The sequence below is a fragment of the Eubalaena glacialis genome, chromosome 3 (genome assembly GCF_028564815.1).
Source record: "Eubalaena glacialis isolate mEubGla1 chromosome 3, mEubGla1.1.hap2.+ XY, whole genome shotgun sequence".
In the NCBI taxonomy this organism is placed as follows: Eukaryota; Metazoa; Chordata; class Mammalia; order Artiodactyla; family Balaenidae; genus Eubalaena; species Eubalaena glacialis.
The window spans coordinates 176,205,254-176,221,221 of NC_083718.1; the positions used below are offsets into that span (position 1 = coordinate 176,205,254).

Sequence of the window (15,968 nt, forward strand, 5' to 3'; positions counted from 1 at the left end):
CTGTCCGCGGTACGCGTGCATTTTCTACTTAATTATATCTGGGATTTGTTTTTTCCCATGGCAATACAATAAATCTGCTTCATTCTTTTTTAACCTGCCAGTGGAGCTGACTCTTCTTAGTCTAATGGTGAAATCTTCCAGCGACACACACACTCAGTGTATACAAAAATGCCCCCTTTTTCTGTTGCTTTTCTGTCTGGGCGAGGAATAAAGCTGAAGTAGTGTTTTGTCTACAGGAGGCTTTTTTCAGACCTGGAGAACAATGGTTGAGTCAACTGGCGAGGAGCAGAAATGCGGTAATCCTGTTAGCCACACTGTGCTTTGAGGCTGTCAAGACCTCTCTACCTTTGCTTACTGCGATCCCCCGCTTCTCTATTGGAAGCCTGTCCCTTGGTACCTGTTATTACTTCCTCTCTGGCATCCTGGCTCTTCTCCCCTCGTCCAGTAATTAGCCTGGTCCATTTGATCTTTTTGTTTGCCCTCTCTGCAGGCAGTCTGGCCGTTAGGACCCTGGGAAAAACTAAATTCCTCCGCCTTTGTCAACACAAAATCAAAATGCCATCTGCATTTCTCGAGAAACATTTTTTTTGACAAAGGAGTAGCACAGAAAATCAAGCCATCCTGGCCCCAGCAAATAGTTTCACTCGTTCAGTAAATATTCCAGCCATTGCAGGCACAATTTTTATTGCATCTTTTATCTAATGAATACAGGAGACTGACTGCAAATTAGCATTTAAAATATTTATGATTCATCATAAGAATGATCTCAGGGTTCTTTTTTTTTTTCCTTTCCAAAATTATTTTTAGAGTTCTGAACTCACTGGACACTCTCTAATGTATATTGCCTGGGTCAACCAAAATTCTAAATTTCTGGTCAGCCCAGAAAAGTCAAGACAGTGCTTACAAATCTGATCATAATCTTAAGTTACACAATTTCTTTGTATGTCCTAAATCCCGCACGTATAGAAGGATTATTTGAGCAGTGAGGAATCAGGGTGGGGATATGCAGGACTAAGTGTTCCGAAAAGAATGAAAATCGTAGAAAAAATAATGAAAATAATTTGCCTGTGTAACGTTACACACTTTTTAAAAAAAAACAGATGATTTGTGTTGACCGGCTGTCCCCTACCCCCAACCCAACAGCACTCTGCCTCTAGTCGAGCAGGGATTATCTGATCCATGTTACAGATGAGAAAACTCAAATTCAGAGAAATTAATCCGTTTGAGCAGGATGCCCTGCCCTGTGTGCGGGGAGCGAGCCCAGAAGTCAGGTCCGCCGGCTGGTTCAGGGCACCATCCTCTGTGTTGTATTGGGTCACCAGACACTGGCTGGCGATGACAAACTCTTCCCCCACTCCAGCTGGGGTGAAGGTGAAGGCACAGCCAGTGTGACCTTTTCCACTCACGTCCGCTCATTTTCTGAAGACACGTTTAAATTTGTTGTTTTTTTTTTTACCCCGAAGTGCCCCTCGTCCAGACACAACAACAAGGACAAAGAAAGGCAAGACACTGAGCACACCGTGCTTATTTTCTCCCCCAGGCCTCTGTCTCTTGCTGCAAACAGACAAACAACGTTTGTGCCCGAGCCGGGTTCATGTCCAAAACCCAGAGAGGACTTTTCACTATTACTAAAACAGGACCTGCCCCAGGTAAGCAGCTGCCTCTCACTGGCCTTGACCTAAGGCTTCCTGTACCAGATCTGATCATCAGGGCACCCATTCCTTCACAGGGAGTCTCTTTGGAAGGAGTTAGGCATTGGGGGAAGAGGGGGTGCAGGCAGGTATTGTACAAAGAGGAGAAGACTGGCTCCCCATTCAGGGGAAGAACGGCCGGCTCTGGAAATGGACCCTGGGGCGGCCTATCACATTGGCCTGCCATCCAGACCCAGCGCACCTGCTTTGGGCAGCCAGCTGGGGAGGGGCTTCTCATGCCAGAAGTGTGCCCGTGCACATACCCCAAGTGCCATCCCAGGCGCTGGGGGGAGGCGGGGCACACAATACGTCTTGATCCTTGGACACTCGGCTGCAATATTCCTTTCCTCCCATGCCTACAAAGCGGCTTCATCATCTATCATCAAATGATGGGAAATAGCTCTGTTCACAGAGCACCTACTCAGTGCTAAGTTTTTCCACGCGGTCCTCACACATCTGTCCTCATAGGGCCACACTCTTAGTCCTGTGTTTCAGGTGAGGAAATGGAGGTCCAGAGAGTTGAAGCAACTTGCTCAGCGTCACACAGCTAATAAATGGCAGGCCTAAGCCCAGAGGTGTCTGACTGAGGAACCTTTTAACCCCGTCATCCCAGTGTGACTTCTGAAGCCTCCAGGATTCAGGAACACACAAGGGTTCACCTGCAGATGTTTTCCCTGCTGGGCTGGGGAAAGGCATTGCACCTGTTCTGTGCCCTCAGACCTCCTCCCCGCACCAGCCTTAGTGAAAATTTTCCAGAGGGGTCTGGTGACATAGCAGTCCATACTCCTGGAGCACTGGTTAGACTAGACCTTCCCAGACAGGTCCAGAAGACCCCCGAGGGAGCTCTGGGCCCCAGAGCCCAGAGGAGGAGCAGGGAGGGTTTACCTCTGCAATCATGCTTCTCGGATGGGGGTGTGGACAAAATCGCAGCGCATGTCAGATTTCAGCAAATCCAGATTAAAGTTGAGAAGATCAGTCTGAGGCTGAAAAACAAAACCAGCCCTAATTAGGAGGCTAAGCCTGGCTAAAGCTCCCTGCCTTGCATCACCACAGGCAAAACCCCACCTTGTTTGTTTATACAGGAGAACAAAGCCAGCATCCCTGGGGTTTGGCCAGAGGTTCCACCAGAGAGCCCGGGGAAGTGGGCAGCTCCTCCCTCTGGGAGGGTCCCGAGGGGCCCCTTGTAACACAGCAGGAAGGGGAGAGGTGGGCACCAGCATCTTTTAAGCTCCTACTGTGTTCCAGGAGCTTGCAAAACCCCATGGAGCGTTGCCTGGCACATATGTGCTCAGAGAGTGTGGGCTATTATTAATATTATTATATTCCCACTTTACAAGCAAAAATGATATATAGAAAGCAGGTGACTAGTCCAGGGTCCCACTGCTGGATTTGAATCCAGACCCCCCCTACATCCAGCTCGATGCCTGGTGCCTTCAGGACTCTCCCCACATCCCCCAAATTTGCCAGGGGCCACAGCCTGGGGAATCTGCTTCTCTGAGAGAAACAATCTGCTTTGACCCCTCAGAAAAATGCTGTGGTTTCTGCTTCTCCCCCTTGTGGGAAGAAACCAGATGTGGAGCCATGATTGGCATCCCTGCTGTGTTCTGCCCGCTCAGAGTTCCCCGGGCTCAGGGGCTGAGGGCCAGGTCTGGTCTGCCTTCAGTTCTGGGCAAAATGCTCACCTTTACACATTGGCTGGCTGGATTTTCTAAAGTCTGGCTGCATCAAACACAAGGCCAAGCACTTCCCCAACGTCCTCCTATTTCTCCTTAAAAAAAAAAAGTTATTAGAACATGGGGAAACAACTATGGTAAAGTGTCACTTGAAAAACGTGGGTGACACAACGGAATCCACGCTGTGGGCCCAACACCATGGGACAGCATCCAGTGCACGATGGAAAGACCGGGGTAAATACAGCACAGAGTTCAACCCTGGTTTATTCTGGGCCGTGGGAGCATGAATGCCTTTCCCCCTTGCTTCTGCTTTTTAACATTTTTATAATCAAGCGTTGCTTTAAACTATTTTTTTTGGTAGGGGGAATAAAAATAAAAAATAAGTATATGTATATGTAAAAAACCCAGAAAGAAAATTTGAGAGATATATACCAGTATTAGAAATGCTGCTAACTGGACATCTGTTTGTTTGTTTTTTTTAACTTAAGCATATATTGGGACCATCTTTTCATGTTATTAAAAATCCTCCTAGAACATCTTTTGTTAATGGATGCATAGTATTCCATTATCTGGTGGTACCATCAGTTAAGGAACAAATGCCCTCTTGCTGGCATTTAGATTGTTTTAAATGGATCACTCATATAAATAGAGTGGGAGCAAACATCCTTATAGCTCACAACTTGTGTACAATCAAGATTATTTCCTTACATAAATTGCCTAACGTGAAATTGCTAAGTCAAAAGGTATGTAAAATATTTAAGGTTTTTGATATTTGTGACCAAATTGCCCTTCAGCACAGAGATAATTTATCCTCCTGCTTCTATGAGAAATATGCTTTCCCTCACCTTTGCCATCATTGAGTATTACCATTTAAATAAAATCTTGCTATGTCCCATATTGTTGTTTTCAGTGCTGTTGCAATGAAAAAGTCGATTTTGTTTTTTAAAAAATCAACTTTACAGTGTTTAGAAAATTTGAAATATTTTTCCCACCCACAATACCACCATTAATATAGTTTTTCCCACTTTTCTGGGTTCCCACCTATTTTTATTCACATGTATCCATTTGCACATTGATGTCACAGTACATACAGTATAGACTGTTAGGCTCTATTTTACTTTTCTTGCTCACCTTTATTTTCGAGAACATTGCCATAGGCTTCATGGCCTTTGCATTTACCACCCTCAGGGCTGATATTCCACCAGATTAGGCTGTTTTCCCATAACTGTGCCCTTGTACTTGGACCTTTGGGCTATTCATCGTTTCTCACACTGTACCTACTGCTGTTGTGTACATCTTTAGGCTTAGAGCTTTTCCATTATGTTGAATAATTTCCTTAATTTCCAAGTAATAGGAAGCCAGGGTCAAAGTGTGCAGCATCTTGAAGGCCTTTGCCTAGTACTGCCGCTTTGCACCCCAAAATGCCTGCCCCCATTTACAGGGTTACTTATTATTTAGGGTGAGACTGCTCCCTCTTTACCCCAGCTCAGATCATTCTCTTCTTCCTTAAAGCTTTGTGCACAACCAAATTACTTATATTCTGACAGTTTCTTGAGACAAGGCATGGTGGGAAAGCATGGACCTTGGAGAAAGATGGTTCTGGGTCCACATAGTAGGTGCTCAATAAATATTTGTTGATTGCGTAATAGTTACTGAACAGCTACCATGTGCCAGGAACCTAAAATGTTCTTTTTCTACCATAGCCTCCCAGTTGTTAGAAGAATTATTATCCTTAGTTTATGGAGGAGGAAGCTGGGCTTAGGCCCTGGTTAGATGAATGTCCTTTGGCAAATTCCTGAATATCTCTGAGTCTATTTCCTCATGTTTAGAATGGAGGTGCTAATACCCACCTTGCAGGGCTGCCGTGAGGATTAAATGAGCTATATGTGATGCACGGACACATGTTCTCTAAATGGTGAGCGTTATTTTCAGTTATTCCAGGCCCCTTCTACTTGACCATCCTGGAGTGATACTGCCTTATAGTCATTAAATGTATTCTTACTGCTTTTTATTTATTTGAGAGGAGTTCTTTATTCTGTGTTAAAATTTCTTTCTGCTCAGGGCATTATAATGTCAACGAATCCCTTGTGAAGCAGTCGCCGAAGATATTAATGTCTTGTTTTAAATCAAAAACTGGCCGTGGATTAACACTGACGTCGACAGGCCCAGGACCCGGTTATTACAACCCGAAAGGTCACACCGAAGCTCAGAAAAAGCCTCTTATCCGGTGAGTCCTGACCAACCTGATGTTTCTTCTGGAAGGCGGTTCTGGGGAAGGACCCGAACCTGGGGAGAAAAAGAAGGGGTGTCACAGCTTGGCAGACACAGGCCGAGTTGCTCTCCTGGGGCCCTTGCTGACACATAGCAGGTGCTCAAGAAATACTTGTTGAATACGTAGTATTTTTTTTTGCGTGTGTGTGTGTCTTCGTTGCTGCACGCAGGCTTTCTTTAGTTGTGGCAAGTGGGGGCTACTCTTCCTTGCTGTGCACGGGCTTCTCACTGCGGTGGCTTCTCTTGTTGTGGAGCACGGGCTCTAGGCGTGCGGGCTTCAGTAGTTGTGGCTCGCAGGCTCAGTAGTTGTGGCTTGCGGGCTCTAGAGCGCAGGCTCAGTAGTTGTGGCACACGGGCTTAGTTACTCCGCGGCATGTGGGATCTTCCCGGACCAGGGGTTGAACTCATGACCCCTGCATTGGCAGGCGGATTCTTAACCACTGCACCACCAGGGAAGCCCCGGATACGTAGTATTTATTGAGTAACTACTGCATGCCAGGAACTTAACATCTTCTTCAATGATCATAACAACTTTTTTTTTAATTTATTTTTTTAATTTATTTTATTTTTGGCTGCATTGAGTCTTTGTTGCTGCACGTGGGCTTTCTCTAGTTGTGGCGAGCAGGGGCTACTCTTCGTTGCGGTGCATGGGCTTCTCATTGCGGTGGCCTCTCTTTGTTGCAGAGCACGGGCTCTAGGCGCGCGGGCTCAGTAGTTGTGGCTCGTGGGCTCTAGAGCGCAGGCTCAGTAGTTGTGGCGCACAGGCTTAGTTGCTCCGCGACATGTGGGATCTTCCCGGACCAGGGCTCGAACCCGTGTCCCCTGCATTGGCAGGCGGATTCTCAACCACTGCACCACCAGGGAAGCCCCCATAACAACTATTGTAGGAATGATTATTCTTACTTCATAGAGGAGGAAGCCAGGCCTCAGCGAGGCTGAAAGACTTGCGTAAGTCCACACAGCTAACTTGAGACGCCCCTGGGACTCAGGCTCAGGACTGTTTGGATCTTCCAACATTCCCCATGTTGCTGTACTCTCCTGGTGCTGATATTATTCTATTTTTATAATATAAAATCTCCACTGGGGTGGCAGGATATACGAAAGTGGTGAAACTCTCATAGCTTTGTACTGATAGGTTAAAAGCCTAGACTTTGGAGTTGGTCAGACCTGCTAGATTTGAACCTCAGCTCTGCTATATTCATGCTGTGTGACCATCAGCACTGTGCTAACCCCTCTGAGCCTGCATGCCCTTGATTGTAAAGTAAAGTGGGGATAATTTATCTGAAAGTTGCTTTCTGATTTTAATAATATATTTGATATAGTAGGTACAAATAGTGAGTCAATAACACAAATTTTAAAAGACAGGGATTTGTGTTACTTTCTTTAATCTCCTGTACATTTAATGTTACTTTCACCTCAGAGGCTCAAAAATTCACAGGGCTTAATATTCCTCAAATGGGTCTAGAACTTCTAGAACTAAGTGCCATTAAGGTCAGCCGTCCTGTCACTCTCAACAGGATTGGCTGTTGGGAGGGCTGACCAGCAGGGCTGGGACTAAGTGTATAGCCACCTGGGACCCTCCAGAGAGGTCAGGCAGCTGGCTGGGCGCATAGCCACAGGGGGTCAGAAGCCTGGGTGGCCAGGGGAGGCTGGCAACACAGGGTCTACTCGGACCATCAGCCCAGGGCAAGGGGTCAGGAGTAAGGGAGAGGTGCAGGACATGAGCCTGCTGAGTCCAACCCAGGACCTGGGGAAGGGATTCAGACCTCAGATGGAGTCCACCCGCTGAGTCCCTTCTGCCCTTCGGATCTGGGGTTCTGCAGGTTGACCCTTCATAGGCTGCAGGACTCGGGACCGGGGCGGGAAAGTCTCCAGGAACAGGCTCTCTCCAAACGTCAGGGACTTCCTGCCTCCGGGTTGGCTTGGGCACCACTACGCACAACCTTTCCCTATGCTGCCCCCAAATGGAGTGGGAGAGAGGACGGGCTTTGGGGTTAGCAGACCTGAGTGAGAATCACAGCTCTGTCTCTAGCAGAGACTTCTCTTCCCTGAGCCTCCATGTTTCCATGTATTAAGTGGAGATAAGAACCTTATCTCATGGGGGTTCTGTGAGGATTAGATGAGAAAGTGCTTGAAAATAGCTCTCACTCTTCTTATTACAGCAGCTATTATTCTATGTCCTAGAGAGGATATATGACGATAGCGGATGCAGCTGTTTTGTGGCATGGAGGCTCAAGCCCCCACCCTGACTCTGGAAGCTTCTTCAGGGAAACGATGAGAGGAGAGTGAGGAACACTCGGTGTTTAACCGCTTTCCCCAGAGCAGTGTCATTTGGCCTGCATCCGAGTTTGGACCAGTGGTTTGAAATAGCCTCATTTTATGGCATTTGCATCTGTCAGTCAGCAGGCCCTGGAGGTTTCTGGTGCTGTGCTGAGGGCTATGGGGGAGCTCACGTGGACAGAGCACCATCCATACCTTCAGGCTCACCTGGCAACAACTCCAGAGCAAGGCAGAGGAACGTGCCACAAAACGCCGGATCGTGTGGGCCCCAAGGTTGCATGACCACACACCCACCCCAAGGGCGCCAGCTTTCTGGTGGGAGCAGTGCAGTAGTGCTGGTGTGTCTGGGGGTATCTGGGGCGCACTGGCTCTCTGTGACGCTTCGTGAATGGTGGATCCTCGGTTAATAAACCTAGGAAGCACTGCATACAATCCCTCTGCCCCTGGGTGCATCACAGTATACATGAGCTTATTAAAGGCTCTGAGAAGGCCCGCAGTAAAGAGACCTGTCAAACCCAGTGTCTCTTAAACTTGGGTTCACCCTGGTGAGTGGACAGTGCCCCAGCCTCCACGGCAGGCTCTGCGGTCTGGGGCTGCTCTCAGCGCCTCCCTGGGCCTTTGTTTCTCCATGTGTGAAAAGAGGGGAAATCTTTCCATTTCTCACACTCTGTGACCCCAGCTTTGCTCACCATGTCACTTCGGAGAGTGTACGGAGGCAGTGAACATGGGGCCAGCCAGGACCCACAGAGGAAGTCCAGTATATATTGTTGAGTTGACATGGAAAGGATGAAGTTGAGAAATCTGTAATTTCAAAAAAAAATTAATCTCCTGTACATTTAATGAAAGCAAATTAAAAAGCAAATTTAAATTTAAAAGCAAAAAGATAAAACTAAAGTGTGCTGTTGTTTATTCCAAAATAGCATCCATCTGTTTATGTGGGATGATGGAGAAAGGGATGTAATATAAAGAAAAGATACAGCCAAATATGATAGTATTGAAGGAGTATCCAATCTCCAGTCTCTCAAATTCAAATTCTGTTTCCTTTCCTGTGACCCTGGAGGGAAGAGAGGGGCAGGAGCACCTGAGGGCCCATCCTGGGGTTGTCAGGCCCCGGAGAAGTCTGCGTTGTTTCCTCCCCTTCGATATGCTGAGACTTTGTCCACATCAAGCCTAATCATACTCAGATCTCCGGGGGCTGCATGGGGCAGTGGTGGAGAAGCTGAGAATCACCACAGTGTTTCTTTTGTGGAAGCACGGGCTGCCCAGGTGTCACACGCATGTGACAGGATGTGAGGCCTGCCCTTGTTTCTCTTGCTTGGAAGTGTGTGGCTCCCCATTCATGGGTGGGGTTCCAGTTTGCAAAAATGATATTTCGGCGCTGCTTTCTTCAGGATGCAGGGAGAACCTGGGGAGATGATAATTCTCGCTGGGGTCGCTGGTGCTGTGTTACCGACCCCTGCTGGCCTCCTGAGCTGGGAACCGGCTGCAGAGGCCGTGGCACCGAGGGCATTAGCACAGGCAGGGAGTCAGGCCGCTGAAACTCCCGCCTTCCCCTCTCACCAGCCCTGGGAGGCTGGGGGTAGGGGCGGGGGGGGGGGTCACTTAACTCCCTGGGAATTCAAATTCATCCTCTGTGAGTTGGGGCAAGCACACTTTACAACAGGCTTGCAAGGATAAAAAAAGATGACCCGCATAACTCACCAGGTCTGGCAAACTGTAAGCTTTTGACGTGCGTGATTTGTACTTTTATCGAAACGTGTGAGCGAGCCCTCTGCACTCACCTGATGTTTCTTGAGTGGCCCCGCAGCACAGTTGCTGTGAGGGGCTGTAGGGTTGTTGGCGTGGCCATTTCTGGGCTCCTCAGCTGAAGAACACGTCACAGAGTGTCTCTTTGTTACGGCCACGTTGCTGACTCAAAGGCTAAGAGGATTTACCAGCTTCCAGGGGGTCTTTGGGGGAGGCTATCAGCCAGGGTTTCACTTCTGTAGGTCTTCAGCATCCGTCACAGCGATGACTCAATGGATCAGGGTGAGTCAGGGGAAGGGCTTTTGGAGATCAGAATACTTCCTCCTAGGTGCTGCCTTCCAACTCACGCCAGCAGGGAGGTGAAACACCCACTGACATCTTTCTAACCCTTGATCTGCTTCCTGGAGTTTTTAAACCACTGGTTTTGCTCAGACACGCTGTCCTGTCACAGCCAGAGCTGAAGAATCAAGCCCCGTCGGCCCCACTCCAATTTGGGTAATTACGTTGGACCCACCTAAAGTTCCCCTGGGATTTTCAATTAGATATGGGATGCTTCTTCCCAAGCAGCTGTAATCTGTCACCCACTACCCTGTTAAACAGATACCGCATTCCACCCCAGAGGCAATCGGCTGCCCTTTAATGATGAGAAAAAAATTGCCCCTTTATCCCTCCCGACCCTGGGAATCCCTGAGGCAGAGTGAATCTGTGCCTGGGAGTGTCCCGAGGGTCTCGGATGCCCTCCCCAAGTGACCTGCTGAGTCCTCTGAGACATTCATTATTCTTTGGTGATTTGCAAACAGCTCACACTGGAAGCTGCAAACACAACTTAATCCAGTTGTGGCCAACTCAGAGCCTTTGACAGATGTTTTTTTCCACGGGGCAGGACCAGGTTGGCTTTTAACACTGGGCGATGAGGCTCATAAAAGCCCTGGTTACAATGCACTGTGGCTGCCCTGGGTTTGATTCAGTCTGACCTCAGTGATCTGCCCAGCCCCATGATGACATGGAAGGACCAGCCCTGGATGATGATAAAACTGTCAGGTGGGGTTCAGATGCCTGGGCTCCCCTACTTGCTTCAACCCCTCTGCTTCTCTCTGCAGTTAGGCAAATGTCCTCGGGAATAGGGACCAGGGCCTCAGTGATGGATAAGACACCATCCCCTGCATTAAAGAGCTAGGCAAGTAAAAAGCGTAGAAAAGTAATGTGTCTTGTGCAGAGAAGAGAAGAATGGCTACAGTGTATTGAGGGGCCAGCTTCCCCCTGCTCAGAGTTTTCACAGAGTTTCTACAGCATCATCTTCCAACTCTCCCACGGGTCAGGATTGTTACATAGAGTTTACAGGGGACACAGACTCTCCCGGGTGGTAGAGCGGAGGGTGGAATCCAGGTTCATCTGACTCCAAAACCGGTGCTCCTCTACGGAGCCCAGGAAGGGAGGCGGGGAAGGGGGAGGATTGTGGCCGGGGGAGTTTCCCTGGAGGAGGTGAGAAGCAAAGAGGGAATCAGAGTTGGCAGGAAAAGGAGGTGCTCCTGGCAGAAGGAACAGCACGGCAAAGGCATGGAGTCGTTGGACAATGCTGTGCTGGGTATTTCTGGTCGTTTCTTTTTTTTTCTTTTGGCCGCACAGGGTAGCTTGTGGGATCTTAGTTCCCCAACCAGGGATCGAAGCCGGGGCCACAGCAGTGAAAGCTCAGAGTCCTAACCACTGGACCACCAGGGAAGTCCCTGTGCTGGGTGTTTCTGGGAGGTGACCTGGGAGTTAGGCTGCATTGAGAGGCCACTGGTAGGAGTTTTCCTTTAGCTCCTCCTCAGGGCCTGTAAGGGGGTTTGGTTGGAAACCCAAGTGAACAACCCAGAATTCACGGGTGGAAGGAGGCTTGAAGGCGGTCCAGGGGCTTAGCCTCTGGCTCCTTGTGCCCCAATCCCGGCCCCATGGAGCACGGCTTGTCCCTCTTCCAGGCTTTTGCCCCTGCTGTTTCCTCTGTGGGAAATGCTCCCATCTCCACCTTTTCTACCCGAAGAATTCCTGCTTACCTTTCAGAGCAAATGTTACCTCTTCTAGGGTAGATTTCTGGATTCACCCAGTTGGAATTAGTCTCTCTCACCTCTATTCTAACATTTCATGTTAAAAAAAAAAATGGTACCAGTAAAGCACTCGTTAATCTTCATAACAACCCTGGGAGGCAGGTATTATTATCCACCGTTTTACAGATAAAGAAACTGAGGCTTAGGGAGATTAAGAGACTTTTCTAAGGATGCACAGCTGGTGGATGGGGAAGCAGAGATTCAAACTCAAGTCTGTCTGAGTGCAAAGCCTGTGAGTTGTCACCAGTCATGATTGTCACTGGCAGTGGATTGTCAAGCCCTCCGGGGCATTCAGGGTCTGTGTCTTAGCACAGAACAGTCTGGACCCCCCAGAGTGCCTGGCACAGAGCTGCACACGGGGCTGACACTGTCCGAAGATCCAGGGAGCTGAGTTGGTGGGGCAAAGCCTCTCCTGGGCATGTGGATGGAGGAGAGGGTAAGGGACCTGTCTCACTCTCAGAAAGAATCTGGTGAGAGGCTGACCCCACCTGCCCAGCTCCCTGCAGGCTGTCCCTGGTCAGGAGAGTAGACATCTCACAGTTTCCTCAAAGACTCAGGGCGACCCAGACCCATGGAGTAACCTCATGCAGTGGTTGGCTCATTCCACCTCTAACTTCCAGGAATCAAGCCTGTCTCTCAATGTTCAAATTTCTGAGGGTGCTCTGAAGGGGTGATGCAGCCGCAACAAGGAGACGCCAGCTTTTATTTGTAAGGGGAGAGTGGTGGATCACACACTGTAACCAGTTCTTCCACGCAGACTGGAGGGAAAGAAAGGAGGCAACGTTTTCCCCCCTTTTCCTGTGGACACCTTTATCCTAAATATACACATCCAAGCCAGCTGTTCCTCCATCCCAAGATGTGAGCCTCTAGCAGGCAGCCTCTAGCAGGCAGCCTCCAGCAGCCTCCGCTGGCAGTGGGAGTGTCCACTCTGCCCCAAGGTAACCCTGGTGGGAGGCCCCCTAACCTCACTTTCCTGAGGCTCCGTTGCCCGTCCAGGCAGCAGATGGTGGTGCTGCAAGGGATCGTAGTAATAACACACCTGCTTTTACTGAGCACTTACTGTGCTTGGACGCTCTGCTAGGCACCTTACATAGCTTTGCTCCAGTCATCAACCCACATATAAGGAGTGAGTGTGACTGCTCCTTGTTGCCGGGAACAGAGAGGTCCAGGGACTTGGCTGCCTGGTATTCAGACTCAGGTCTGTGTGACTCTAAAACTCGAAAATTCTCCTCTGCTACAATGCCCTCCCCATCTTGCTAGCCACCAAGACTTGAGTTCCAGTGCTGGCATTACCACGAACCTGCTCTGTGACATTGGGTGACTCACTTTCTCTCTCTGGGCACCAACTTCTTCAGCAAAATAAGGATGTTGGATAAGACATCTCTAGGTCTCCTCTAGCTCTCCGAGTCTAAGAATGCCTCTGCTTCAGAAGGTGTTGGCCAAAGGGCAGCAGAGTTCTGGTGGCTGGGCATCCCAGTTCCCTCCTCTGTTTGGATGGGTTGGCTTTGAGCTGTGGTGAGTCTCCTGGGGCCATTCAAGGCTCTGAGAAATCTTTCTTTCATTTTGGTGAGAGACCTTAGAAGAAGCTTCAGATGTGAGGCAGAAGTGGGCAGCCCTTCTGTTGCATGGCCAGGAGGGTAGGGCGTTCCCTGTTAACAATCCCAGGATTCCTGGGCAACCCAGTGGACCTCTCTGAATCAAGGCCAGATGGGAGGTCACAGCTGGAAGGGACCTCAGAGGTCGTCATGTCCAACCCCCTCATTTTACAGATGGGGAGACTGAGTCCCAGAGTGACTTAGTAACAGAGTGAGGGCTCGAATACAGGTTCTCTCTTTCATTTATTCTCTCAATAACAGGCTTAAAAGACTCCCTTTCCTGAAGGGGGGAAGACAGACCTGAAAACAACGGCAATCTAAGTGGTGATCGTTATTCAGAGGTCTCTTGATTTCCAACCCAGTATTTTTCCACTCCTACATCCTGCCTTGCCAAAAAAATGTTTAATAAGTTTCTGAGATGTCAGCGCTGGAATGGCCTCTAAAGATCTGCTAGTCTTGGGATGGCAAATCCTTGGAATCTGGGATGCCTCTTCCCATTTCCTGGCCATGGCAGACATCACAAGTGGCTCACCAATGCTCTTCCCATAGAGCCCAAAAGAGGCCTCAGTTCTTTACATGGAGCTCCAGCCAGGCACTACCAAGCGATCAGAGTTGGCACATGGCATCGATGCCTTCTGCCATTCCTGATCAGCTCAACGACATCCGTCATCCACAACGACAAATGTACTGAGCTCTCACTTTGTGCTGGGCCCTGTCCTGACTACCGTGTTTTAGGTGTGTCATCTCCTTTAACCCTGAGAACAAGCCTACGGGGTAGGTACCGTTATGATCGCCCTTGTGCAGGCGGGAAGACTGGGGTCCAGGGTCCCCAGATCACCAGCAGTGGAGCCGGAAGAAGAAACAGGTCTCCCAGTGCCTCATCCAGTCCTCTCGCAAATGGCTGGGCGCTGGGCAGGTCCTGGCTATGTCGAAAAACTGCCATTTCTCCAATAGACTGATTTAGTGACATCTTCCCATTTTTGTCTTTTCTGAAGGAGAAACCCCATCCTAAATTTCTCTGCCCAGCCTTTGCCTCTGCCCCCGAAGCCGCCTCTTCCAGGCCCTGGGCAGTATGAGATCGTGGACTACACGGGGCCCCCCAGGCACTTCATCTCCAGTGCATCCTTCGTGTCCAACACCAGCCGGTGGACAGTGGCGCCGTCCCAGCCAGGCCTGCCCGGCCCAGGTCAGAGGATTGCTTTCAGTGATTGTAAAAACCAAACCTGGAATTGTTTGTCATTCCTGGGCCATCAAATACCACTGATTTACAGGCTGTTTGCCAAACAGTTTACAAGGGTTAGAGTGGATCTAGAAGACTTTTCAGCTTACACTTGCAGAGTATGAAAGGTGGGTTTTTGTTTTTTTTTAAATTTATTTTTTTAAGGTGAAAGGGCTCTTAGAGATGATCCAGGTCAGGGATTTATAACTGAGGACTATGAATGTTTCAAGAGACACAAAGCTGGGCTCCAGGGGGGTCTGTGACCCTGAAATTGTCTGCAGATTTGGAGCACGCAGATATTATTTTCTGGGGAAAAGAGCCATAGCTTTTGTCTAAAAAGTTCATGTTCTTAAGAATGTTTAAATCACGGGTCTAGTCTGGCGGGGTCACCTCCCAGATGGGAAAGGCCTGGAGAGCAAGGTGTCATAGCCCTGCGGAGGGTGAGTGGAGGGCGGAGGCCCAGACTCTCTCCCCTCGACGCCTTGTCTGTCACGAAATAAAACAGGGCTCCACCCGAGCAGCTCTTTCAAGCCGTATGTTACGCCCAGGATCTGCCTGAGAGCTGATAGTCTGAGGGACTTGTTCCAGTGGGTGGTCCCTGCACTCCCCTGCCTACTTGGAGCCCCTAGCTATTTACCACCCCCGACACTGGCCAGAGTTTATGGCATTGGGGGATGACAGGTGTGCTGATGGGCTGGTGGCGTGGGAGGGGGAAGGTGAGGGCTGAGGTGGCCGCCAGGCCTGTGAAAGCCAGGCTCTCAGTGAGCGTCGCTGATGCTCCCACACTGCGGAGGCAAAGATGACTGAGGCTCAGTGCTGGCCCCCCGAGGCCTCCCCTTCCCTCCACACACACAGGTGAGTAAAATGTAAGGTAGGCGGGACAGGGAGAACATCATTCTCATGGCTCTGTCCTTGGAAACGTAGTGATAAGCCAATAAGACGGCAGAGGTTTGACCTACGGGTCATCTGGTCAGTCCAGGCGGAACTCAGCTTGGTCCCGCAAATGTACGAATGCCCCATGGAGTGGTGGTGCCAGGACCCCGGAGACCAGCTGGATCCTCGTCTGACCCTGTTTGGCCCAGTCCTCTAGGAGCTTTCTTCGAGCATCTTCTCCATGCGGGCACCTGGGGTGCAGGTGCGGGCCAGGGCCTGCGGCTGTGATCACCTAGGACAAGGTGGGCTTCCCTGAGGGCCTCCCAGAGTAAGTACATGCAAACATCTGCCTTCTTGGCTTCCAGTGGGCGCAGGTCTACCTGGACCCCTCAGCAGCTTCCTGAGGGTGTACCGGAGGCCGTGTGTGGCCCTCATGAACAAATCAGCGTCAACGTGAGAGTTTCCAGCCACGCCGGGTTGTGGTTCCCAAGCCCTGCGTGGTCCTGGCTGCTATTGTGATGGCTTTCAGTTTTCCG

At 49.7% G+C, this 15,968-nt stretch overlaps 1 protein-coding gene across 1 annotated transcript in view; it reads left to right on the forward strand.

Moving 5' to 3' along the window:
* STPG1 (sperm tail PG-rich repeat containing 1) overlaps positions 1–15,968 on the forward strand; it is a 41,076-nt gene that overhangs the window by 24,574 nt on the left and 534 nt on the right. The window contains exons 5-7 of the mRNA XM_061186991.1: positions 1,541–1,649; positions 5,426–5,591; positions 14,336–14,526. Of these exons, the coding sequence (XP_061042974.1) occupies positions 1,541–1,649; positions 5,426–5,591; positions 14,336–14,526 (466 nt within the window). The remainder of the gene's footprint in view (positions 1–1,540; positions 1,650–5,425; positions 5,592–14,335; positions 14,527–15,968) is intronic.